We start from the raw sequence: 26,692 nt of genomic DNA on the forward strand, positions 1-26,692 counted from the left end.
GTGCTGCGATACCACTTGATGCAATGGAAGGCAGCATTATAGGTTCACATTTTTATATTGGCCTGCTCCAGGGTTTGGTGGGCATGGAGTGGGACATGTGCAGCTCACATGTGGAGCCATGATGGTTACAGCATCTCAGTAATGTTTCACAGCAATTGCTGGTTGCAAGCCATGAGCTGCCCTTGCCTTTCAGAGAACTGAGAGAGGAAATGCTAACCATCAATGCCACCCTACGCAGGCAGCACTAGCTGGAGAAGGCAAGCAGTCCTCAGAAGAGAAGTCACTGTTTCTGTTCCAAGAAAAACATCTCTTGAAGCTCATCTTAAGCTGCCAGCCGCAAATGTGGGTGCTGCTGCCACCCAACTTTTTTTAGCTGTGCTGCTGCAGTGTGTTGCCATCTGGATACAGCCTTGCAGTATCAGCTTCCTCTGTTGCTGATCTAGCACTATTTTGCTAAACTAGAGGGGGAGGACCAAGGTACCAGAAGTTAAGTAAGAGACAGCAAGGAGCGTAGCCACCTGCTCTGGAATTTGCCTTCCATGCTGACCCTGCTATTATTATTATTATTATTATTATTATTATTATTATTAAATAATAATAATAATAATAATAATAATAATAATAATAATAATAATAATTGAATTAATACCCTGCCCTTCCCCCTAAGGAGCAAACAGAGCAGCAAACAGATAAACAATTTACAAGCAAAAACAGATTGAAACATTCTAAAAACAATTATAATTTACTAAAACATCTAAACACAAGTACAATTTACAACATTCTAAAAGCAATTACAAGTAACAGCTGCGTCCTTCCAATTATCTTGAGGTTGCCAAGTTGCTAGGCCCTTATCTACCATTTAGATTCTTATTCTCTAATACTTAAATCCTCCCCAATAGCTCAAGGTGGGACACATGCTTCTCTCTCCACCCCCTCCATTTTATCCCTACAACAACCCTGTGAGGTTGATTTAAACTGAGAGACAGTGACTGGTCCAAGGCTACCCAGCTAGCTTCATGTTTGAGTGGGGATTTGAACCTGGGTCTCCCCAGTCCTAACCACATTAACCAGTATGCCACAGTGGTGCCCATCCCTGTGCGGTTTGCACACACTGCCTCAGTGTGTATGTGTCTCTTTCTCTCTTTTAATCCTTCCATGCAGGACCAGCAATTTAACCGCAAAGATGCAAAAGCGATGCAAAACTTTGCCACAGATCCTGTAGCAGGAAGAAGATGGGGAGTGGTATTGTCTATGGGCTGCAATGGCTCTTTGCTTTTACTGCTTCACCTCAGGGACTCAATGAATTATGTATATTACGGATTGCTTATATTATTTGGACATGTTGCCATAGGAAACTTTGAGGCAGCTCTACCCTAACAGTTAGTGCACATGATTTGTTGCAGGCTAATGAATTAACCCCAACTGGGAATAATTGGTGTAGGTCAAAAATACATTGTTTCCCTAATGCTGTATTCCAGGTTGTTCTTATCCCTAATAGGGTGGTAAATGCATTTTCTCTCTTGAAGAACTGGATCCACATAGTAGTGCATGAGCTTTCTTTCTCAGTAGTCACCTATCTTTTTTTTTAATGACTCCACACACACATCTTTCTTCGTAGCTTTCATTATGGTCTGTGAATCTCTTTCATTTTGCCTATATCCCATCTTGCTCAAAATTGCAGTGAACATCTGTCTTCTGCAATTAGGACACTGAGTGCTCTGGAATTCGTTCCATGCTCAGAACGTGACCTGTTTCTTCATTTTTTGGCAGCTGGGCTTTGTCTGAATTGTTGGAGTCTCCAGGAGTTGGTCAGTCGTGATGCAGGGAACTACCTCATCCTTCTGGAGAAAATCTTGCAAAAGACCCAAGAGGTAAATCAAAGAGGGCAATAGGAAAGAAGAATATTTGTACAAAGGGAGTTCTTGCTCAGTCTGATGCTCTCTCTCTCTAAGAATCTGGAATACCTCTAGTACAAATAAGAATGAAAAGTGGCTGGTTTCTTTGTGCATCAGCCCAGCTTGCTGCTGATTTCAGTTTGCCTTTGACCAAGTTCTGTGCTCTGCATGGTGTTTCAACATGTTAAAACAATTTAAAGCAAGAGAGTAGATGCACACAATATCTTGCAATGGGAGTACTTCTTTCCAGAATGGCATCAGCATGTCCTGGAGGAAGTCGCTAGTTTTTGAGGCCATTTGTAACTCATTGCTCTGTATGTTGGAAACAGAATCTGGAGTTTAGGTCAGTTTGTCACTCACAGAATTGCTCCCCCCCCCCTTTGCACCCTGGGAACCCACATATAAGTGGATATGTCCCATTTTTTAAATGTTTAGTATTTTATAGGTAATAATAAACCAAGCAGTAATCCCACCCCCATCCAACCAACCTGCCCCTGTACTTGATGTTGGTTGAATCCTGCTTGGAGTCAGCCATGTCTTTAGGGTAGTGACAAGGAACCTGTGGCCCTCTAGATGTTGTGGAGCAGAAATCCCACCATCCCTGACCATTGGTCATGTTGAGTGAGGCGGATGAAAATTGGAGTCCCTGGAGGGCTTCAGGTTCCTCACCCCCTTTTTTAGAGTGAGGTATCCGTATAGTTAAAGCTATGGTTAAAGCCAGTAGTGATGTAAGGAAGTGAGAGTTGGACCATAGAGAAGGCTGATCGCTGAAGAATTGATGCTTTTGAATTATGGTGCTGGAGGAGACTCTTGAGAGTCCCATGGACTGCAAGAAGATCAGACCTATCCATTCTTGAGGAAATCAGCCCTGAGTGCTCACAGGAAGGACAGATCCTGAAGCTGAGGCTCCAGTACTTTGGCTACCTCATGAGAAGAGAAGACTCCCTGGAAAAGACCCTGATGCTGGGAAAGATTGAGGGCACAAGGAGAAGGGGATGACAGAGGACAAGATGGTTGAACAGTGTTCTTGAAGCTACCAGCATGAGTTTGACCAAACTGTGGGAGGCAGTGGAAGACAGGAGTGCCTGGCGTGCTCTGGTCCATGGGGCTACGAAGAGTCAGACAAAACTAAATGACTAAAGAACAATCTGGCCTCAGCAGCAGTCTCTGTGAACTTTTAAAGGACAGCAGTTTGCCAGTTACTTTGTTTTGCACATTGCTGCAAGGAGTGGGCACAACACACCTTTTGTATTACTTCTCCCCACTGCCTCCCCACCCTGCAGCAGAATGTCTTGAGCCAGTGTTGACCTTGCTGTTTATGTGGTAATGCAGCTACTGTGCTTGGGATCCTATGGAATTCAGAGTCCTTGAGGATCGTGGGTTGACTTGAGCCCAGCTCTGCTCTCTGTTATGCTGGATCTGGAGGTTTGAATTTCACTGCTGGGAAAAAGAGGACAATGAATGAGTTAGAACACCTGGGTCAGCAACTGTCAGAGTCAAGTGGAGATTTCCTACTTCCTGCTTTGTCCAACACCTCCCCATTAGGGAGCAATTGTCTCTCACATGGCAGAATGTTGGAAGCTGCTTGGCAGGCTGAGCTCCCTGCCTCCATTGTTCCTCAGCTATTGTGATGGCAGGCCAGTGGGGAATTGAGGGAGGGAGACCCCAGCTTGTGGCATGCAAAAGGCTTTCCAGGACTCTTGTTTGCAACAGGGTCACAGCAAGGTTGCTGCCCAGGGAATGAATGTAGCAGGTTTTCCTGTGAACCCGTTCGTTAGAAGCTGTTTTCCCCCACCCTTTCTTTTTAAATTGTTGTCAGACAGTATAACTTCCTGGCGGGTTTAATGGAGGCCCTGCCCTGGCTATTCTGAGGAATTTTTGGCCTAAAAATAGTCTTGTGGCTCAACATGCAAAAATCTGCAGCAGGTGAGAGCCTGCAAGAAGAAAATGTACTGCACTTAGGGGTACTATGTGCCACAGCATCATTATAGGGCCTTGCAAGAGCAGAAAGGGCCGTAGACGGGTTGTTCCCCTCTTCAGGGAGCTAATCACCTCTCTTCCTTCTCCAGGAGATACTATAGTTATATATATATATATATATATATATAAATAGTAATAATAAATAAAATGATAGTGATAGAAATAATAATAGTAATGAGGAGGATGCACCTAAGTTGTTTTGTTCACAGACCAAGGTCCCCTTGTGCAATTGGACTTTCCCTCTCTGCCCCCACTGCCCGGTGCCCCTCTGCACCCACTAAATCTGCTCTGGAGGGTTGGGGAAACCCCAGAACAAATTTAGGAGGCACATGTGAGGAGGAGTGCAGGAAAGTCTTCTTGAGCAAGTGGACCTAATTCTACTCATGCAATGCCCCACTTAGCCCTACGCTGAGTTCCACGTAATAAAACCCCCCAAAACAAATTAGTATGATTAGTAGTAGCAGCAGTATTCAGAGTCCTACATTTTAAAGTGGATGATTCTCTCTACTGGCTGAGCAGTCTGACTATTGCTTTCCAGTGGCTTACGTAAGAAAACCACAGCATAAGAAATTTGACCTGGAGATCTTGATATCAGTTTACCTGTGCTAGGGTGATACTGAGACCCTGTCACACAGCTTCTGTTGTAGTCTGTTGTGCAACTTGCAGCCTTTGCAGCTGTTCTGACTAAAGATGCAAATATACCATGTTTGGTTGCTGAAATGCTGCTTGGTTTCTCTTCTTGACAAAGAGGAACTGTGTGAGAACTTCCCCCTCTTCTCTCTCTCTCTCAGCTTACCCAATGATATTCTACCACTGGATCAAAAATACCATATTGTTAGGAATGTTTACTAAGGTGTGCCAGGCACACCTTCTATATACAAAAAGGGAAATACAGGAAAAAATTGTTTAGAATGGCTAGGAAATAGTGACACTCCTCTGAAATGTGAGGGCCATTTAGAGAAGGTGATTGAAGAACCCAAGAATGATGTGGTGGCTGGGCTCAAAGTCACCATGGAGGAGCGACTTGCCACTGCAACAAATAACACCTGGAGAGTAGACTTTACCTAGAGAGAAGCAAATAGCAATCTTGTCAAGTCACACATCAATTTTCCTCCAAAGCTTCCAGGTGATCGGTTTGGGTAGCTTTTCTTTGGGTAGTTTTACCAGAATCTCACTTCCCTCTTGTGCTTTCTTTTCTTCCTCTGCAGGTCCAAGAGAAATGCAACTATGATCTCTTTGCTCCGCTGGCTCTGCTCTTCAGCTCAGCTGTCATGTGTGTAAGTTGTCCCAGCATTGTTGGAACGAATAGCTGAAGGCGTTGGCTCTGTGGCTGTTAAAGTTGATGAGAAAACCTTTTGTTTTTGTTTAAAAAATTGTATCCAGCTTTTCACCATGTAGGACTCAACAGAGCTCACAGCTATTCATACATACAAAATTAAAACATAGATTAAACTTTGAGTTTCCCTACTGACTCAGGTCAACCTCTGTATTCCTGATTTTTAGGAGAACCATTGGTAGTTGGGATGTTTTTATCTAGCTAGATACATACATGGTTTACACATGCATGCTCATTGTGTGCTGACTTGTAACACTGACTGATCGGTTTCATCACCACCAAAGAGCTTCTGTCTCACCTGATGTCAATTACTGGTACTCTTCAACAGAGGAACTTCTAACTGTTGACTGCAAACTGAGTGCTGCAAGGATCCATTGATGAATTCTATATGTGTGTGAACTCCCCCCAAAAAACCCCCTATTTATTTGTTCTGTTTCTTTATATGACTAACAGCAAAGTCAAATTACACTTTGGATTTCACCTTGATGCTTTGCTTTCCTCTGTGTTTGATGGTGGTGTGTGCACATCTTTTGGGGCTATCACTCAAAGCATTCAGCACTGTTGCTCAGCAGGGGAAACTTGAACTTGAGCCCATGTAGCATCAGCCCGTCTTCTTTTTCTCCAATGGCTTCCTTGGCGGGGGGGGGGGGGATTTTGCTGAATGAACTTGATCACAGCACTAGCAGCTGAAGCTGGCAGTGGGAAATGTGCATGGTTAAAGTTGCTGAATTCCTATATCTGGAAGAAGATAAGGAGATGCTGGCCTCCATTTCTTGGTCTATTTATACCACTGCTATTTTCTTTATAGACACCACACTTTCCTTCAGAGTCAGATTTCCTTCTGAGAGCCATGAGGACATACCAAGACTTCCTCACCTGGCCTGTGCCATACTGTACTATCTGCCAGGAGCTCCTGACCTTCATCAGCAATGAACTCAAAGCCCCAGGTAGGGATCCAGATTGTCTGCTCCCAGCAGGATTCCTTCAGCCCTCTGTGGTGCTGACTCTTCCTTCTTGGGGTGTGTGTGTGCTTGGTGTTGATGAATTTCTGAGAAACCTAAAGTTGTACCAGTACATTTATGGGCCCTATAGGCATTGAAGCTAACTCTGTGCTATGAACTGGAGTGGGCTGCATACATTGTGGCAAGGGTTATTGCCAACAATGCAATTATAGTCAAGACAGTGATCCTGATAGTTGATTTTTAAAACACTCATAGCCATATGTGTTCATGTAGAGGCACTCTCTACAACAAACACAACATTTTTGGAGGGTGTTTAATGCACATGCCTATATGAGTGTGGTGGCTTCATCCCATACCATAAGCCTGCTGGCATGCTGCATGGTGTGCAAATGGTGCCAGCACGTAGGGTAAAAGCATTAAGGCTGTATCTTGATGAAAGAAGTTTACTCAGTGCTTGCATATCAACAGTATTGGTTCTGAAACAAGATGCATTATAGACCATATTGGATGGGTTATTTACAAAAGGCCCATCAAATAAAGGTTATTAGAATCATAGAATTGTAGAGCTGGAAGGGACCCCAGGGTTCAACTCCCTGCAATGCAGGAATTTCAGCTAAAGCATCCAAGGCAGATTTGTTTAGTCATTTATATTACTTTCAGAGAAGAAAGCACTTTAACTCACCGAGGAAAATCCAGGTGGGCTGATGGACTGTCCGCATCTGAAATAAAGCCCCAGCACACAAAAGTGTATGCTACTATAAATCTCTTAATCTGGAAGGTGCCACTCTTGTTTTAGCAATTTATATCGGGGTGGGGAATGTTTTTCTGTCCAAGGGCAAAATTCCCTAGATGGCAGCCTTCCAAGGGCCACATACCAGTGCTGGTAAAAGTAGGCAGGGCCAAAGGTGAAAATAAAGAAGAAACGAAGTGTGGAACAAGGGATGCAGCGTCAACCTTTGGACAGGAGGCTACATTTCAGCCATGCAGTATCTCAGTTCGAGGACACATTCCAGCGAGGGTAGTATCTTCCTGTAGGGATTAAAAATGGGAGTACAGTGGTTTGTCTAATGTTCCCCCTTCTGAAGGAGGATTTGAACCAGAGGCTGGAGAGCTCCTTTCAGTACTCTGACCTTTTATAAGCCCATGGTTTCCACCCAAGGATAGAACGTTTCTTGTGCAAAGTCATTTGCCTGGCACAATGGATGTGGTTGCACTCCATTGCTCTCCTACCCTCCAGCTTCACTTGAAAGGGGATGAATAGCTCATCAAAATGCTCCAGTAACAACAGAGAATCCATTCAGGTAGACTTGGACTTTGAATGGGTAACTGTGTCAGATAATTTCCATATGATACACTGGGACCTCTGGTCTCTGCTCGTGAACGATGGTGCAGCCCCTGCTTAATGAGCTTAGACTTTGCTCCCGTTGATTATCAGCACTCATAAGGGTTCTTAAAGTTTATGCAGTGGAAGCTTCTTAATTAGGCCATGCTGGCAGCCAGCCTTCTGTTACTCCTCATTAAGCAGTTTCCCCAATTAAATGGAGAGGCTTTCTTAGAAAGTGCCTGGGTGCCCAGCATTGTGTTTCAACCTGCAACAGATTCAGTGTCAGATCTACCTTGGAAGAGCCTATTAATGCCATTAGAGGTGAAATACAGGGTGTCTCTTTTTCATTTCCTCATTAAGGCTGCCGGTTCCTTGCTTCTGCTATAAGACCTTTCAGTAAATCATCACAGTTTAAATTGAACTGTTGGAGTTCTTAGGGAAGCTGAAGTTTGAGAGAGTTCAGTAAGCTTTTTCATTATGCAGTGCCTGCAATCGTTAATCTGATTTATCTTGTCAAATGTCCAAGGGTGCAAATATCCAGGGGCCCAGTAGCTACTGGTGCCTTAAAAAACAGGTGCCTCATCCACACCATGCATTTAAAGCACATGGTTTCCTTCCCAAGAAACCCTGGGAACTGTACTTTGTTAAGGGTGCTGGGAATTGTAGCTCTGTGAGGTGTAAACCTCGGAGACACCATGCACTTCAAATGTATGTTGCCAATGTGAAATGGGCCTAGTTACTACCTTATTGCTTCCTTGCAAACCATGTGACCACACGCAATAGAGAGTTTTTGAGTCGGTAAGTAAGAATTGCTCTGTGGGGTGCATGTCCTTCAGCTGGACTGTTTCAAAAGCGGAGAAGCTGCACTGGAAATGGGTTGAATATTTGTGGAACATGGAAGAACTGTTGGAGTAGTGGATGTCACGTAGGTAGCACTTTCTCAATGTGCAATGGCTAGAGACAGAATTGCGCAGTGGTGAATTATTGAAAGCAAGCAGTAGCTGAGCACTCCTAAACAGGGGAATGCAAAACTTTCCAATTCCATTGGTGGGCTGACTTGAAGCTATCTTTCTCCAAGGCTGAGAGATTTGGAAAGCTGCTCTATGCTTTTTGCTCACCTTGCATGGTGGATCCTTCAGTCCAACAGATTTTCTGAGAGGCAATTGGTCTGATGGGTTGTTTCACTGCTGCAAGCAAATTGTATATGCTTTCTTTCTTTCTTCTGCATAGCTCTACACATTTGGGGAAATCAATGTTGGTAAAAAAACACACTGTGTGTCAAACTGTTTGGGAGTTAGACGCTATCCAAGAAGATAATGGTGAAGAGTGGTATTCAAGCTGAATTCCTTCTTCCATTCACCCCTGCCCCTGTGGGGTTCACCTGTCTCTTCCACCTGAGCCCACCAGTTCTGTGAGGTCTCAGTGAGAAGTGGATGCCACTGCTGTGTTTTAACAACTTTCTCTTTCTTTTAACAGGGATTTCATTTCAAAGGCTGGTTAGGGCAGAGCAGGGTCTGTCTGCAAAGAGCTGTGAGAGTTCCATTGTGTAAGTAGCATGCAGGAATCATGACTGCTTTCTGTGGGTTAGGAAAGGGAAGGAACTTTGTGGTATATTGTCCTTTAAATTTCCCAGGTCCTCCTGTTGCTCAGGGCTTGGCTTGTACCAGGGCTCAGCCCCAGCATTTATTTCAGGTAACAGAGGAAATCCCTGGACTATATGAAGGAAGGATAAATGAAACAGTCCCCTGTGTATGCAGAGTGACTTTCCATCACTACTGAGTAGCTGTGAAACCCCCCAGACAAAAGATATGGCTCCCAGACCAGTGGTGGTGGTGTGACTGTAGGCAGGCTTGAAACCTGGCAGATCATAGGTCCTAACTGCACTAGCAGAATCCTGCCACTTAAACAGCCATGGCTTCCCCTAAAGAATCATGGGAATTTTGGTTTGTTGTTAGGAGGTCTCTGTTCCCTTCAAATAGGTACAGTTTGGGAAAGGAATGTGGATGGTGGGATCATAATGGATACGTACAGGATCAGCCCAGACTCTGAAGTGACCTGTGTCTGACCCTAAATTGATGTTTGTCTGCTGAGGTGCAGACAAGTCTACAACTGCCCCTTTTCAATCTACCACCCCTTCAGACATGATATGTTTATGGTTAACAGTTGTTCATGGATAAGGAGGGCTAGTTGTAGATTATGATTATTTCTCTGCAGTCTTATAACTGCTAGCTATCTCAACAATGCCAGGCTATGTTTTCTAAGCATGCTGGTTCATAGAAGGGGAGTGGGTGTAGAAAAACAGAAAAACTGTGCCATCTGCTGGTGCTTTGATGTGAATTAATTGAAGTATGGAGCCACTGCATTTTTTCTCCTGCCCTCCAATAGCTCATAGATTATGGAAGTGATCTGTGGTCCCAGGCACAGATAAACTCTGAGTCTCTCCATTTCTGAATTGGGCTGTTAACAGCTTGCTGTCCTATTGCTTCTTCTCTCTTACCTATTCCCCACCCCCACCCCCACAGAACAGTCCTGTTGCTGAACCCTTCAGAGGTTGATGGGGAGTTTCTCTCAGTCGCTGAAAAGTTGAGCACGGCAGAGCACTCCCAGCACACGGTACTGGTGACACTCCTGGAGCACATCTACCAAGCTAACTTTGGGACCAAATGTGACCTGACAAGACTACGTGAAGTTCTCAAGGTAGAGAAAGCTGTGTGGTCTGGGGCCTTGGATGTGCCAGGCAGGCAGCGGGTGTCAGTCTTAAGATACATAACTCTGTGGAATCAGTGGCGTAGCGTGGGGGGTGCAGGGGGGGCCGGCCGCACCGGGCGCAACATCTGGGGGTTAGGGAAATCCACGGGTTAGGGAGCGCAAATCCACGGGTTAGGGGGCGCAAATCTATGGGTTAGGGGGCGCAAATTACTTGCCTTGCCCCGGGTGCTGATAACCCACGCATCGCCACTGTGTGGAATGATTACTGAGCGATCCTTAAGTTCCAGGAGTTTTCAGTCTTGAAGAAGCAGACGTTTTGATGGCAAATGAATCAAAACTGGCATAGCTAAGAAAGTGGCTTGGGTCAAAGGGTGAGAGAAGGAAGGATACTGAATAACTTGCCTCGCATTGTTTGCAGGTTGACTGTTTAGTTCAGGAAGTAGATTGGATTTACCCCAAAAACCACAGCATTTTTTTCTCTGTGTGTGTGTGTGTCCTTGCAGCACTGCAGGATATTTACTTAAATGTAAATCCTCCTGCCCAAACTTTGTGATCCTGTTCCTTGCTCAGAACAGTGCAGCACAGTGTATGCACCATGGTTAAACCGTGTCCTCCCACCTGTTGTATATTGTGTAGTGTGTGAAATGGATGCTAAGATACCAGACAGATCTTCTGCTGACCGTTCTCTCTCTCTCTCTCTCTCTCTCTCTCTCTCTCTCTCCAGTTGAAACCTTTAGAAAAGCTCATGGAGATATTTGCCAGCACCACAGAAGCTCAGGAGCTGGCAGCTGCCACCAGCAATGACCTTTCCATGGCTAAGGAGCAGCTAGAATCTGCTTTGCTGGAGATTGCAAAGGCAGCTGGGCTGCCTGAAATCACAGGTGGGAAATTATTAGGGCAGTTTCTTCCTTGGGGGGTGTGGGTGGGCATGTTTGGATGTGGTCAGTTCCATACCATCCTGAAGGAGCATGTTGCACTCCTAACCTCTGGTTGCTTGTCTCTTTAGGGGAAGTCCAGCCTTGTAAGCTCCACCTGATCCCCATCCCTGTTGCCCGGTGTTACACCTACAGATGGGATAAGGATAACTTTGGTAAGCTTGGAAACATGTAAGCAAGTTTGGCTTGATTCCAGGAGATGTTCCTTGGCCCCAACATGGCTTCCCATGCACAGCTGTGTATGTTTCTTTTCCCCAGGGGGTGATAATCCTGGCAACATCAGCTGTGATGTAGTGGGACCCTTGTGCCCTACTACATATCCAAATCTAAAGTGGGTGCTATTAGAGCAGAGCGTATAAAAGCAATCTCAAATTTAAAACTCTATACATTTTCTCCTTTTCTATTCCTAATTTTGCACCTCTGTCCCTTTTGCAGACATCTTGAATGAGGTACTAGACAAAGAGGGGCACTTCCCAAAGCCTGTGGTTTTGGAAGATGAGGAGGAGGAGGAAGAAGAAGCTGATGGCTACTGTCCAGAAAGAACTTCTCTGTTGACTTCCCTGGCTGCTGTCTCCAAGGAATCTGTGTATTCCGTATTGTCGGAGGTCAGTCCCCGTGACTCACAGGAACCAGTCCTCTCCGCCCTTTCCAAAGACTCTGAGCTCTTGTTGGCCTCTAAAAACTCCTTGAAGACTTTTGTCTCCAGCCTGAAGGACTACACAGACAGTGGTTATGTGGAGGACAGTGATGAGAGCTCCCTTGAGCCAATGGGCCGCCTGGATCCAAAGGAGGAGAAGGCATCTCCCAGGCACCGGTATCGCCTGAGCAACAGGATAATCAAGCTGTTCAAGAGCAAGAGCCAGCTCATCCTGGGCAGGGAATTGCGGGACGTTTCTGAGGTGGCGTCGCTCTCACTGCCGCTGCGCCGAGCCGAGAGCCTCTACAACCCCGTGGTCAAAGAGCGCATCCCCACACGCTCACGGCGTGCACACTCTCTGCCACAGCATGCACTGAGCGCCACACTTTTCCAGACCCGTGTGCCGCAGAATGCCTGTGTCCAGCGCAGGCCCTTCCTGAGCTGCGACGAGGACACCAAGGTCTCAACGCTGCGGGTGGTCGTGTTTGGCTCTGACCGCATCTCTGGGAAAGTGGCCCGGGCTTACAGCAATCTTAAGTAAGTGGCAGAACAGCCTGCTGGCTGCTGGTGATCTCCTCTATTTGCTGAGTCCCTGTTAAGGGATCAGCTGCAGACACAGGAGGGATTTCCTCTTAACATCCTGCTTACCTACCTTTGGCCCAAGGGAGTGGCAGATAAGGTCCCCTCTGGAGTTTCACATCACACCAATTCATATCCTATCTTACCCTTTCATGCCACCAATATGTCATGAAAATGGCCTCCGACATGGGTTCTGAGCTCTGCAGTATGCCTAACTACTACAATACTGTACCCTTCTTTTATACCTCTTGATGGATGCTGGCAGACTGTAGCACAGGGGTGGGGAACTGGGTCTGTCTGGATCCCCTCCCCACGGGCTGAGTTTGATAGGTAGTCATGATCACCCATGTGTCAATCAGCTGAAATTGCAATGTTGTCAGGTGATCCAGTTTTGCCTGCTGGGTTTCAAATCAAACCATGTGATCAATGGCACAGCATTCTGTGAGCCCTGGTGACCAGGTGTAGGGCAGGTGGGTGTGACTTGGACAAATAGGGAGGCTTGTTGGGCTTAGTTAGGACTGTGGACTGAAGACTGTAGCAGGGTGGGTCTCCATCTCACTGTTTCCCATGTGTCCATTCCTATTCATTCGCTGCAGATCTCAGGAAAGCAGCTGCCCCTGGCTAACTCGGTACTTCAAACTGCAGTTTTACTATGTCCCCGTGAAGAGGAGTGGCCCTACCTCATCTGCACTGACCTACCCTCCTCCTTCTCCAGGAGATCCACATTCCCGTGCCTGTGGATCAATGGTATGCATTTGGGGAATGGCAGGCTTCCAGGGGGCATGTTCCATTATGCCAGGAGACACAATATCTTCACTTTTAGCTTTTACTGGTGCTTGTTGGGTGCCTTCTTTTGGAAAGAACCTACTTGCATTATCTGAGATAGTGGGGATAGCCTGGCTTGTGTGCCTCCACCCTAAGAATCAAGAACCTTTCACAGCAGGAATTTCAACCTTGGTCTCTTTCGATGTTGGGAGCAATTTGGGCATCCTCTTGCTATGATTCTGGTGAGACCTGGCCATCGATAGCAGCAAGCTGGCTAATGGGCTATGCTTCTTTCTTTGATTTTCAGGATCCTAGTTTGGCAGGGGTGGAGAGCAGCACAAACGATATCTCGGTCTACATTGGTATGCTGGATCCATGGTACGAGCGCAATGTTCTTGGGCTAATGAACCTTCCCACAAATGTTCTATGCCAGGTAGGTCCTAAACTCTATACTTCTTATGCTCTAAAACAGCAGTGCTCTCTCTTTTTGTAAGATCCAGGCCTCATGGTGTAGCATTGTCCTATGAGCTCACACTCAGTCATCTCCCCCATGGGAGTGTGGGTTTAGGGCCATGCTCAAGGCTACAGATTGCCATCTCCTCAGCTAGCCCAACTAGCTGCCCACTCACTGATGTTGCCATCACTACCCACCAACTCACCAGCTATTGCTGTTGGTGCTGGGTTCCTATGGGGGCTGTATGGAGCACTCTCCCCATCTACATGTATCTGCCTGAAGAAGGGGTTCTTCTTCAAAGTAAAGCACTGATGATAAGGCAGCTGCTGAGAATACTTATGCTGTTCTCATTTTTTCTGCAGTGGTTGGCGATTCTGTTTTTAAACAGAATTGTTGTGACCAAGCGGTGCACATTTTCAGGCAAATAGCCACAGGATGCTCAAATGTTGACTCCTCTCTTGCTCTTGGAGGATGCCAGAGCTCAGTGGTAGAACACCTGCTTTGCATGCAGAAAGTCATGGGTTCAGTCCTCAGCAAGTCCCAGGGAGAGATGCTGTCTGAAACCCAGTGCCTGTGAGTTTAGACAATGCTGAGCTAGAGAGACCAATGGTCTGACTTGGGATAAGGAAGCTGCTTATGTTGCTGAAGAAAGAGTTACTAGAGTAGGTGCTGCAGTTGAATCACCATGGCATCCTTGGCCTAGACCTGTGTGTGTGAATGAGGGGTTTGTTCACTTTTTGCTCTTTCCATAGCAATCTGCCAAACCAGAGGGTGAGCCCCTAGAAGATACAGCAGAGCAGCTCCCCATCCTTGCTGACATGATCCTTTATTACTGTCGTTTTGCTACCCGCCCAGTGTTGCTGCAGGTCTATCAGGTAGAGGTGAGTTTGGTCCTAAAGCCTCATGGGATTGGCCACACAGCTAAAGACTCACTTCATATTTGCTGGAGAGATGAGAAGCAACTGTGTGTCCCCTGCCTTGTGTTTGGCCAGGCTGGGCCTCCATGATCTGAGCCACTACTTTCACTCTGTAACAGTCACATTTGTCAAATATAGATAACTTGCAATGTGGTGGCCACAATCTGTCTGTCTGTCTGTCTCTCTCTCTCTCGCTCTCTCTTTCTCTCTCTCTCTCACACACACACACTCCCCTGTCTACTAAAAATGTTGTCTGTGCCTTAACAACGGGAAAATTGGAAGCCCCTCCATAGGAAATTGATATGGGTCCCATCAGAGAACAATTGTCTGCTCTTGGAGAGGACCCAGATGTATGGTTGTCAGGCTCATGTGATCTTTAGGCAAATCACAGCTCATCTCCAATCCAGGACTGGAAACCCAGTTCAAACTGAGGCTTCCAGTTCTAGTTTAAGGCAAGCAATGGTTTGTCATAATCTTATTTTACCCAGTTCAGACAAGAGAACAAACTCTGGTTTACCCTGAAATGAAAAATGAAAAAGTGTGTGAACATAAGTGTCTGATACTCGTTGTAAGTGTCTGATGACTGAACCACAATCTGAATGAAGTCACTGTGTAAATACGAAGCAACTGCCAGACACAATCTTCTGCTTGTGGCTGCTCTTGAAGCCAACTCCGTGGCTGCTCTTGAAGCCAACACACTGATGCTGGCTTCCTTCCTCCAAGCCTATTTGTTATACTGCATAGAGTGACTTCCTCAGCAGCATATAACTCTGGGTCCTTGTGTTCTTCTTTTCAGTGATGCCTTTGAAAGGACCTGGTCTGTGTTTAAAAAGTTGTGTATTGGAACTCTGTTAATTAGAATCCCATTTTTGCCCCTAAGCTACTGGGTTGTTTTTAGAAAATGTTTGACCTAAAGAAGGGCTGAGCTGAATAGGGTGTCTCAGAAATGCTGGATTGACCTCTTCCTTCCTCAATTCCGCAGCTCACCTTCATTGGAGGAAAGACGAGGACAGAGATCTTCATCCACTCCCTAGAGCTGGGCCACTCAGCAGCCACACGGGCCATCAAAGCCTCAGGTATGCTTCTGATAGATGTCTGCAACAAACTAACATAGCTATTCCCCTGAAGGGGAGAACAGAGGTGGGCAGGAGGAAACCAAATTCCTAACCCACAGAAAAAGCAGCAAATTGAGAATTTGGACAGCATGATGATCTGCTGGGATGGGTATTCTCCTATTAATACACTGCTAGGATTAGGCACCTTTGAAACTCTTGGTGAATAACACTGTAGAAGAAGAGGAGGAGGAGGAGGAGGAGGAGCAGCAGCAGGAGGAGGAGGAGGAGGAGTTTGGACTTGATATCCCGTCTTTCACTCCCCTTAAGGAGTCTCAAAGCGGCTAACAATCTCCTTTCCCTTCACATTAAACACTCTGTGAGGTGAGTGAGGCTGAGAGACTTCAGAGAAGTGTGACTAGCCCAAGGTCACCCAGCAGCTGCATGTGGAGGAGTGGGGAAGCAAACCTGGTTCAGCAGATTGAGTCCACCATTCTTAACCACTACACAAGAGGAACTTTTGCAGTTGTACTGACAGACATGCATGCTACTGGAAACTCCAACGCTGGACTTGCCTCTCCTCCTCTTCTTGAGGCCTGTTGCCTGTACTGAACTCATCTGTCTATCTGGGAGCCTCTGCTGCCATCTCCTCCTGCTGGGGAAAGTTAACACAGCTGTGGACAGCAGCAGAAACAAGAGGGTCACCCGCTCCTTCTCCTTCCCCTCTGCAACATGCAACAGAATAGAGACGGGGGCGTGGAGAGCCTGGTTTTCTTTCTACCTTCACAGGATGGGGTGTGTTCTTTTCCTCTCTCACAGACCTATGTAGAGTAGGTTGATCAATCCTGCGAAGTTACTTCCAGCTGAACTGGGGAATGTGGCAGCAGAGTATGGGGTGGTGAGCCTGGGACATGCAGAGGCAATGCTGATGACTGGGGCAGCTTTTCAGTTTTTTGATTTGCACATCTGTTGGTTCTGTTGCGAAGCCTTCCATGTTCTGCTGCTGAAGAACTTGCTCTTACATTGCATCTGCCTTCCCCTTTGCTCTTGAGTATAATGTCCTGGGATACATTACAAGAGACTCTGCACTACATAGCCCTTGTCTGTAACAAGATACTACCTCCTCTCTTTCCCCCTTTTTTTGGTGCAGGTCCAGGCTGCAAGCGACTGGGCATAGATGGAGACAGAGAAGCAATCCCACTAACACTACAGATCGCCTACAGCAAGGTAATTCAGAGGTAGTGGCTGCTGCTTGCTCCTATTGCTGATGTTTGCCTCTAATATTCAAGCCTAGTCCTTTAGCTGGGCTGGAAAGGAGAGAACCAGCTGCAGAGAGGCAAAATACAGGGAATGAAGAGGCCACATGTAAGTGAAAGACTTGCACTCTGGAAGCACTTTTTGAGAATGTTTTAATTAGATGGGGCTGGGGCCGTGAGCAGTGGTTGCCCCCCCCCCCTTTCTTGCATGCTTCCACAGACTAGAGAATAACTGGGGTGCTGTGTGATCCCTCCAGAGAGCAGTCAGTGGACGGAGCCGCTGGAATGACATTCAGAAAGTCTGCACGACCATCAATCTCAGCAAGACCTGTAAGAAACAAGAAGAGCTTGGTGAGTCTTTATGCTAGGGTGAACATGACTTTTTGCTACCGTCTCCCAGCACTTAGGTGGAGAATGGGCCAGGTGATTTGGAGAAGCCCTTTGCAACAAAGGCAGCTCCTGATGTAGATGAGCATGCTCTTCTCAGTGTGTGTGTGTGTGTGTGTGTGTGTTGTGAGCAAGCTGTTTTGTCACGTGTGTGTATTTCTATATAAATATATACGCTGTTGTCTTGTTCTGATGGTTCCTTGTTTTGCTGAAGCATATTGAAGGGAAGCTGCTGACATACACATTTGGAATGGAGTTCTGCCAGTTCTGCCAGGCAAGGAAAAGGCTACTGCACACAAAATCCACACAATCTGACTCTGTTGCATGTGTAGTTAGCCCCTTGGGGGATTTCAAAACCTCTTACAGATAGTGGGACAGTTGGCATAGGAATGTAGGCCAGACCCCAAACCACCACCCACCTGGATTACTACATCTGCATGTTGCATTTCTGTTGACCAAATGCTGCAACTTCCTTTTTCATCTCTCCCCTTTTGCTTTTTAAAAACACAGCTAGCTTCAGAACTGATCTGCCAGAGTCATGCAGTAATACACTTGGCCACAAGGTGTCACAAACTTTCTGGCTAATGCTGCAAGGACTCTGGCTCACCTTCTGCACGAAAATCAGGGTTGAATCTGGTCCAGCTCTTTTAAAGAAAATCTGTTTTTAGCCCACTAAAGCAAGCAACTGGCTTTCGATTTAAAATACTTTTAATTGCTTGCATTGACTGAGTGGGGTTTTCTCACTGAAATACATTTTTAGGAACCATCTAGCACAACATCACAGATTGGTTCTTGGATTTTGTAAGGTGTGAAAGGGGGAGGCACTGCAGAAAAGTGCAGGCAAGTATCTGCTGCATGCAGCCTTGCCCCCAATTATGTGCCAGGGAAAGGGATTCAGGTTAAGATAACTAACAAATTGGTATTTGATACTATGTGGTGGTACTGGAGGAGGAGGAGGAGGGATGGGAGATGAAAGTGTGATGAGTTTTGGAGTCAAGGGAATGAAGAGAGGGGTGTATCAAGGTGCTGCAGAAACTGTAGCCGCTGGACTGCACCTTTCATAGACTTCTTCCTGAAGCTTCAGAACTTTTGCAGAGCAGCCCTGCTGACCATAAAATGTAACGGTGTGTGGCTTGTTTTATAATGGGCTCTTAAGGGTCCCTCCAGACTGGTGCATTTTTGAGGGTGCATTCTGCAACGTGTCACTAGTGCAGTAATAGTGCATTAATGGCAGGTTGATGCTGGATCATCCATACATCATTCAACTCTACTAGTTTTTATTTCCCAGTGTTACTGCATCACAGTGTTCAAAACTCCCATTGTTCTGGGCACATTTTGTGACAAGAAATTTCATTAGCACAAGCCGTTTCTAAGCTCTGGGCGCAGTACCACGCCTGAGATTTCAGATTAAAACTGCAGAGTGGAAGGAAAGGAGGACCTTGTTCTGCCTCCCCATTTCCAGCTACTCTCTGAAGACTGGAGAAGAGACCCTCTTAAGAATATTAGGGGGGTGGGCGGGCAGGGGAAGGACTACTAGACCATGTGAAAAATGAACATAATATTTTAGCTGCAGTTCATTCATTTTCAGCTTTGTATTCTTGTTATACAAAAGCATGCCCAGACATTCCATTGTTGTGCCCATAACCTAGGTTTAGGGTGCCATTTAGCTCTTAGCTTTCATATCTCAGTTTCTCACACTGCTGCATTATTGATGTCTGGAGGGGCACTCTTGCACAAAGTGAAACAAAAGTGAGACATCACCCACCTCCAGGACTCGTGTGGTATGAAAAGTTACAGGCTTTCAGGTGGTAGCTATGGAACATGCACAGGTTGGAAGCATGTCTGTCCTGAAACCTTTGCAGGCACAGAGAGTATTGAAAGCAGTATCGTGTATAAACATCCTGATACAATCAGAACACAAATAATCATGAATGCACAATAAAAAGGATGTCTGGAGGGACCATAATTGACTTTACCATGAGGAAGGTGTTGTTCTCAAAGTTCCATATACTAGTATAGCTCCTTTCCTGTTCCTTCCAGATTCAAAAACCGAATGCTTAACTCTCACTGCAACAGAGGTAATCAAGAGGCAGAGTTCCAAGTCCAAGAAGAGTTTCAATCAGGTAGCCTGACCTGTGGGTCTTGACCCTTTGTGGATTTATTTTCATCTCATGGTGTTGTTGGGTGGGCAAGAATTTCCCTGCTGCTGCAACCACCACCAATAATTTGACTGATTTTTCTTCTGCAGCAAATCAGTGTGTCTCAGATGAAAGTAGACAAGGTCCAGATTATTGGGGTGAACTGTTCCTTTGCTGTGTGCCTGGACCAGGATGAGAAGAAAATTCTGCAGAGTGTCACCAGGTACGGAAAACATGGGGTTGCGCGCTCATCTCGCTCTATAGGCCGAGGGAGCTGATGTTTGTCCGCAGACAGCTTCCGGGTCATGTGGGCAGCATGACTAAGCCGCTTCTGGCGAAACCAGAGCAGCACACAGAAATGCTGTTTACCTTCCTGCCGGAGCAGTACCTATTTATCTCCTTGCACTTTGACGTGCTTTTGAACTGCTAGATGGGCAGGAGCTGAAACTGAAAAACAGGAGCTCACTCCGTGGTGGGGATTCAAACCGCCGACCTTCTGATCGGCAAGCCCTAGGCTCTGTGGTTTAGACCACAGTGCCACCCACGTCCCTGGGGTGAAGCAAATTCTTCATTCCCACCAAGTTCCAGCAGATCCTGTAAGAAGGTTTAGTTAGTTTTGGGGACATATTCTCTAATCCTCAGCTGCTTTGATTGTTCAGGGTGACCCAAGTAGCCCTTTACGATAATTTGGTTTGGGGGCAGCCTGTCAGTCGTCTCCCTCTAGATTAAGTCCATCAAAAAGTATATAGTGTTGAATATTCTTTGTGGATAGCCTTAAGCTTAGTCTACTTTATCCAACAGTGACCCTTCACTCCTGATTATGCAGCTTAGTTCACAATTGAAAACTTTCTCATAGGAGACCTCTGCAGTGATCTTCAGGATCCAAGCTGGGTGCCATTCACTTTGTGTACTTGAGCAGGCCAAACATCTGGGTTGCAATGGGGATCAGGACTTCTGATCTAGGATAAAATCCATCCAGATATACTCCTTGTGTATGGTGAAGCTGTGGCTTCTGAGTCTTAAGTTTTCCAAGTAGAGTCCCCTTCACTGCATAGTCAATCTACAGGTACAGGGGCCAAGGAAAACCTGCCCTATGTATTGCTGGTAGGTGGCTGCACCAGTACACCCACCTATTGACTGAACAATGTGCTGCAACTTTGCTCAGAATTAATAATGCACTTAAATGTGTCTGTATCTCCTCAATAAATCAACTTCTGCTTCAATCTCAATGTCCTGCTGTATTCACAGGTGTGAAGTCTCTGCATGCTACAAGCCCAAGACAAGTGAGCCCTGCATTGAGGAGAACCCCTGTTCACTTCTCCCTACACAGAATCCCTCTGACTTCTGCTCTCTTCTCTGCTTACCCATTGCCACCTTCAGTGGGGCACTGCCCTAGGGAGTCAGAAAGGATGGAGTGAGTGAACTGCTTCCAACTCCCAGTGCTGATCAAAGGTGCTACCAGGCATCCAATGGAGATGGACCTCCACTGAAAGAGGAAAACCCATGGCATGCGTTTTCCTGCCCATGCTGGATAGCTTGGCTTCAGCAGAAGCAGGGCATGGTAGTCCTCCCAGAACTGGGAAACAAGCACTTGACACCCCTGGAATATGAAAGGGTTTGGTGTTATTTAGGGGAAAGAATATCTACCATCTGTGGTTCCCCCATGAGTGCTGGAGAGAGAGAGAGAGAGAGAGAGAGAGAGAGAGAGAGAGAGAGAGAGAGAGAGATTGCAGATGACATGGCAGGAATGTGATGGGGGCACACCTGAAATGCAGAGTTGGAGGGTTTGACTGGCCAGTTTCTGCTAAACCATTGAAAAACTTCATTGAGAGAGAGAACTGCAGCTGTCTGCTCCCCCCTTTTAACAGGGCATTGTTGATGTGACTGGCCCAGGGCGGGGCCTGACAGATCTATAAGAACTGCTGCTGTGGCTACCACCGAGGAGGACTCCCCTGCTCAGCGCCTGAGGGCCCCAGTCCTGCCACTCACAGTCCTGCCCAGGGCGGGGCCTGATGGGCTCTATAAAGGACTGCTGCCACTGCTGCTTCTGGGCAGAGAGGGCTCTGTTTGTTTTTGTTTTTTACCTATGTCATTTTAAACTCTGATATGAATGGGTGTATTCTTAGTTTTAGATTTTGATTTATGTGGAAATTGTTTCCCATTTGGTTGTGTATTTTTTTTGATGTGGTTTATTTATTGTTTATGACTTTTGTAATTATGTAAATCTTGTTATGCTGTAAGCCGCCTTGAACATTGTTTTTTTAACTGTGGAAAGGCGGCATACAAATAAAAAAATGATGATGATGGTACTTACTGCCCTACAAATGAGTCCATAACAACAGAGGTGGGGTATTTTTTTACAGCTGGAGCTGAATGCAGCTTTTGTGCTTATGCTTTGCTGCCATTCACAAATTGCAGGGATTGCAGTATGTTGCACCTTGGGTTTTTCTTTGTTAAAATTGCCCGATGCTCAGTCTGTTAAGAGTCACCAGGAACTGGAATTTGGAATTTGGTGGCCAGCAGGGGGTGGGCAGTGGCAGGAAGTGAGCAAAATGAATGAACATGCACTGAATGAAACTGAAGGGCAGATTGGAGCAGGGTGTGCTCTCAAATGGAACAGAACAGTTTGATGACAAATGTTAGATGAACCAGAGTGCTTCTCTGTAAAAATAAGATCGGAGAAGAAAACACTAATAGCCATCTATGGTTGTCAGTGGATGCCCTACGTCTCTGCAGGAGAGCCTTTGAAGCAAAACTGTTCTATTTGCCTAACTTCCTGCAGAATTGGATGGCTTTGAGGTGTTCTTGGCCACCAATGCGTTTATTCCAGGCACAGGAAGCCCATGTTCCTCCAGGTGGCGCTGGACTCTACCTGCCACCATCTTCAGCTGGGTATGGCCAATAGTCAAGGATGATGGGAGTTGGGAGTTCAACAACATGCAGATGGGTACTGTTTCCCCATTCCTGATATTGAGGAATGCAGGGTGTTATATGCTCTTGTTTTGCTCCAGATTTGCGACACCCAGGTGGAATCGTTTCAGGAGGCACAATTGCAGAATTTATGAATGGGTGGTTGCTGTAGCAAAGAGGCAAAGAAGCCTCATAACAGAACTGGAAAAGAACTATTGTGGTTTCTCTTGTTCTGTAGCAGGGATGGTCCTCTAGATGATGATGAACTCCCACCATCCCTCATCATTGCCTATGCTGGCTGGAGCTTGATGGGTGCTGGAGTACAACAATATATGGAGGACCTCAAGTAGAGCGGGACTCCTTTCCCCCCTGATGATGGAAACAAAATGTTAACCTGAGAAATGTAGGTAGCACTGAGGTCCATTTTAATCGCCTTCTTACTTGAATTAAGCCATTTTTACATGAAAGTTATAATAATAATACATGCTGTTTACTTGCTTGCTTTTGAGAGGAGAATGCAAATGGGTGAAACTGATTGTTGATAGTGGGAGGTGGTGACTAAAGGGGCATTTTGAACTCCCAGTTGCAGGGAGTGTCTGCGTGTGTGTTAGTGTCAGCAGAATGTGGAAAGGAAAAATGCAAGTGAACAGGTCCTCCTACCTTCTCATTCCACTTTTTATTCTTATTGAACACGCACACGCACACACACACATTTTGCATGGGTAATAGTTGCATATTCTTTTCTCAGGGAGAGGAACGACCTGGGGTTAGGTGCAATGCAGATTTCTCAAAGTATCAGCTAGTAGTTCAACGATCAAGAAATTGCTGGGTGAGGAATTGAGGACAAAGGATGTCAAGTCTCAAATTCTTCCCTAGAAAGCTTGCAGAAAGGTGCACACACACAAGCCATGGGATGCCACAAAGTGGTGCTTTTAACAGCTTTTGTACGTCCTGTTTTTTTGTTTTTAAAGCACTGATTTTGTTCCTTAAAATGAGCTGTTTGCCCTTGGTTTCAAGTTGCAATCTTAACACCTTACCCTCTCAAGACCACTGCCACAGACCTGCCTGTAAAAGCAATTTGTGGCAATAAAGGCAGAGTGATGCACTGTGGTTTTCAGTAGCTGTTTGTAAGAAGTTTTTGGAAGGGAGGGAGGGAGGGAGGGAGGAAGTGTGTTCATTATAAATGCAAACTTTTCTACAGAAATTGAGTACCTTTTGTCTGTTGGAGCATTTCCTTAATAGATGCAAGAGTTGCTTCCTTTTGTACATAAACCCACTGTGTAAATTTTATATTGTGACCTAATTTTATAAAATATTGTTGAGATATTTTATTGTAAATTTATTTGAAATAAAGCCACATTTTCATAAATCAAGTCTCTACATGTTTTAAAAACAGCTGCGTTGTTTTTTAATATGTTTTCTCATTTGCTTCATGCTAATATTCAGGCTGCTTTTTAGCCAGGGGAAAGTTGTTGCATAGTTGAACCACTGGATGGCACCAAAGAATCCTGCACAATTAGCATCAATAAAGCCTTGTCCATAAGCAAAAAAGTGATTATTTGATCCTCTATACGTCCTCTATGAAGTTCAATACAAAACCAAGGAGGCAGACTAGAACTTGGGTGATGCAGGTTCAAATTCCCACTCAGACATGAATTTCACTGGCTAACCTACCTCACAGGGTTGTTGTGTGAATGAAATGGAAGGGGGACATCATATAGCAGGAGGGATGGAGTATGTCAGGTCTGCCACTAATTGTTTGACTCCAGCTTCTGTTATTTCTGACCGTTGGCCACAGTGGCTGGGGCTGAAGGGAGGCAGAGTTAAAAGAACTCCTTTGTATCTCTTGAGCCTGTCAGTGTACAGTACACTAAAACGAAAATATAATACAAAACCACAAATTTGCAGACTTGGGCACCAAATTGCCCAAATTTGCAGACTTGGGCACCAAATTAGATCCCAGCCTGGACCCCAGCCTGGACCTGCAGTAACCAGCTGCACTTATTTCCAACAGCTTCACTTCATGTGTTTAAGGTTGTTTTTTTCAAACATGTGAAAAAACAATCTATAGTAATCTAAATTGCTTCCGGCACTCATGTTTTCCTGTGCCCGAGCTATCATTATATGTCCCTCTTTTCTCCCCCACCATGCTAAAAATGTTGCTTGTTTAATGCTTTAAAAATCCTCCCTGCTCTTAGCATTCTCAAATGAAGAGTGAAAATTAAAATCCAAAGTCCTTTTGTGTGTTTGTGGGCACTCAAACATCGTCCAAACTATCCCCCTGCTGGGCACATAGTGAATTCCTTTTGAAAGACTACACCTTTCACTCAGGAAACCCTGATTTGTAGATGGAAGCCTCAAAAGTGGGGCTGGGAGTGGTATTACTGCAGTAGAGGGGTCAGCAAGCTGCATCCTACTGACTATTGAAGCTGTTGCCCCAAGAGGAACCTTGCAGCTACTGAGAAGAAATGTTCACGTATTATTTGGTCTTTGGGGGTAGCTTTGGCCTTATATGGAGGGTTGAAAGTTTCAGTTGTGAACTGTTGGCTGTCAACAGGAATTCAGATGAGAAACTTCTGAGATGGTTGTTGACAATTCAGGATTTTCACTTTCTTACATTAAGGGAAGTGATAATGTCACTGCGTTTGTCACATTTATCACATCCCTATCCAGCTGATGAGTAAAATTAGCTTGTTTTGATCTGATTGTACCCTCATCTGACCACTGGTATGTTGTGCTGATTTTTGTACTTGCCTTTATGACTGGAATCACTGGGTGCCTTATTGTACTCTTTTAACTGTATCACTTAAGTGTTTCAGCCTTTTAATCACTGCTAAACCTTAGGATGGTGGTTAAAGTAAAAGGCTATAGCCTATACTCCTCCGGAGCATACAGTATACATTTGCTGCTCCTGCTGCTTTTTAAACTCACATGAGTTTAAAAATAAAGTTTGTCATGAGATCTACTTTAAGAGAAAGGAAGGCAATGATTTGGATCAGCAAAATGGCGAGGGAGTGGTTAAGACACTGTTTCCCCACTATTATTAACCTAATCCAATTCTCTCCTCACCCTGCTCCCCAAAATCTAATCAACAAATATACTCAACATTTCATCTAGTTTCCTGCTTAAGGGTGGGTTGTGTGCAGAGTGGAGGCAACAGATGGGAGACAGCCAGCAAGTAGCTGGTCTCCCTGCCTTCTGCCCTATGCCCTACCAGCTCCATGGACACCTGCCACCACTGGATGATAATTTCCTGCAGAAATGGGAGTGAGAGTGTGTAGTGTGTGTTCCCACCCATGTAGTGAAATTCATTGCCCTCATCTGTATGAATTATTTCTTGCCTTTTAAACCAGTCTTCAATGATCTGCTGGATATTTATTTCTTTAAAGCATTTTTTCCGCATACCCTTCAGCCAAAGCAGAAACACCAAGGTCCAGCGCTGAGGGCCTTCTGCTGGTACCCTCACTGCAAGAAGCCAATTTACAGGGAACCAGGCAGAGGGCCTTCTCGGTAGTGGCACCCGCCCTGTGGAATGCCCTCCCACCAGATGTCAAAGAGAACAACAACTACCAGACTTTTAGAAGATATCTGAAGACAGCCCTGTTTAGGAAAGCTTTTAATGCTTGATGCATTACTGTATTTTAATATTTTGTTGGAAGCCACCCAGAGTGGCTGGGGAAGCCCAGCCAGATGGGTGGGGTATAAATAATAAATTATTATTATTATTATTATTATTAATTAAGCCCTCTCCCAGATCAGCTTATAAATGTCAGGTGATCTGCCCTGAGGTTTAAAGTGCAAAAAGCACAGCACAAAAGGAAAAGGGATTGGGAAGGAGGAAGGAGGAAGGGGAATAAATCAAGCTCCATGCAAGAGTTCTTAGTTACAGAGTTTGTTTAACTTTTAGAAATCAGATACTGCAAGTACTCTCTTGAAAGGCTTCCTGCTTTGCATCTGCAGGAAAGTGCCTCTGGTAAACATTTAAACCCATGGGGGTTCAGATCTTCCCATATAAGGATCCTGTTGTCCCTGCACTTTTGCCATGTGCTTGCAACATACTCTTTTAAATCAGGATGATTCTGTGACAGACCCCTGAACATATGATCTGGAATAAGGCTGCACATCTAAGAAGAGATGACCCTGAAGCCTCACTTGGACCTGAGCCTGGAGTGAACTGAGCCTCTGAGGAGCTGAGGAGCAGCTGTGCACAAAGGTCCTTGAGAGGGAGATTGGATCACTAAACCCAGGCTTCATACACATTATACTTTCAAAGCCTATTCAAAGGACGTTCTTTCTCAAAGAACTGTGGCACTGTCATTCACCCCTCAATTCCCAAAAACCCTTAACACACCAACTATTGGGAAGAGGGGAGTGTTTTCTAATGTGCTTTAAAGGTATTGTGTGTTCGCAGCCTCAAAGATGGTGGGATTTGGAAACTGGAGCAGCTTCAGAGGTT

The 26,692-nt window shown here is 45.5% G+C and overlaps 1 protein-coding gene across 4 annotated transcripts in view; it reads left to right on the top strand.

Moving 5' to 3' along the window:
• Positions 1-23,605, top strand: part of PIK3R5 (phosphoinositide-3-kinase regulatory subunit 5) — a 51,232-nt gene extending 27,627 nt beyond the window's left edge. For all 4 annotated transcript variants that reach the window (XM_079965973.1, XM_079965976.1, XM_079965974.1 and 1 more), the window contains exons 3-19: positions 1,771-1,871; positions 5,084-5,152; positions 6,020-6,158; positions 8,974-9,043; positions 10,020-10,194; positions 10,931-11,087; positions 11,213-11,296; positions 11,577-12,315; positions 12,954-13,104; positions 13,430-13,555; positions 14,329-14,457; positions 15,476-15,569; positions 16,696-16,772; positions 17,059-17,152; positions 19,229-19,311; positions 19,437-19,549; positions 20,575-23,605. In XM_079965973.1, the coding sequence (XP_079822099.1) occupies positions 1,771-1,871; positions 5,084-5,152; positions 6,020-6,158; positions 8,974-9,043; positions 10,020-10,194; positions 10,931-11,087; positions 11,213-11,296; positions 11,577-12,315; positions 12,954-13,104; positions 13,430-13,555; positions 14,329-14,457; positions 15,476-15,569; positions 16,696-16,772; positions 17,059-17,152; positions 19,229-19,311; positions 19,437-19,549; positions 20,575-20,722 (2,549 nt within the window). In that variant the 3' untranslated portion in view covers positions 20,723-23,605. The remainder of the gene's footprint in view (positions 1-1,770; positions 1,872-5,083; positions 5,153-6,019; positions 6,159-8,973; positions 9,044-10,019; positions 10,195-10,930; positions 11,088-11,212; positions 11,297-11,576; positions 12,316-12,953; positions 13,105-13,429; positions 13,556-14,328; positions 14,458-15,475; positions 15,570-16,695; positions 16,773-17,058; positions 17,153-19,228; positions 19,312-19,436; positions 19,550-20,574) is intronic.
• Positions 23,606-26,692: the final 3,087 nt, after the last annotated feature.

Source organism: Podarcis cretensis, assembly GCF_951804945.1.
Source record: "Podarcis cretensis genome assembly, chromosome: 2".
NCBI lineage: Eukaryota > Metazoa > Chordata > Lepidosauria > Squamata > Lacertidae > Podarcis > Podarcis cretensis.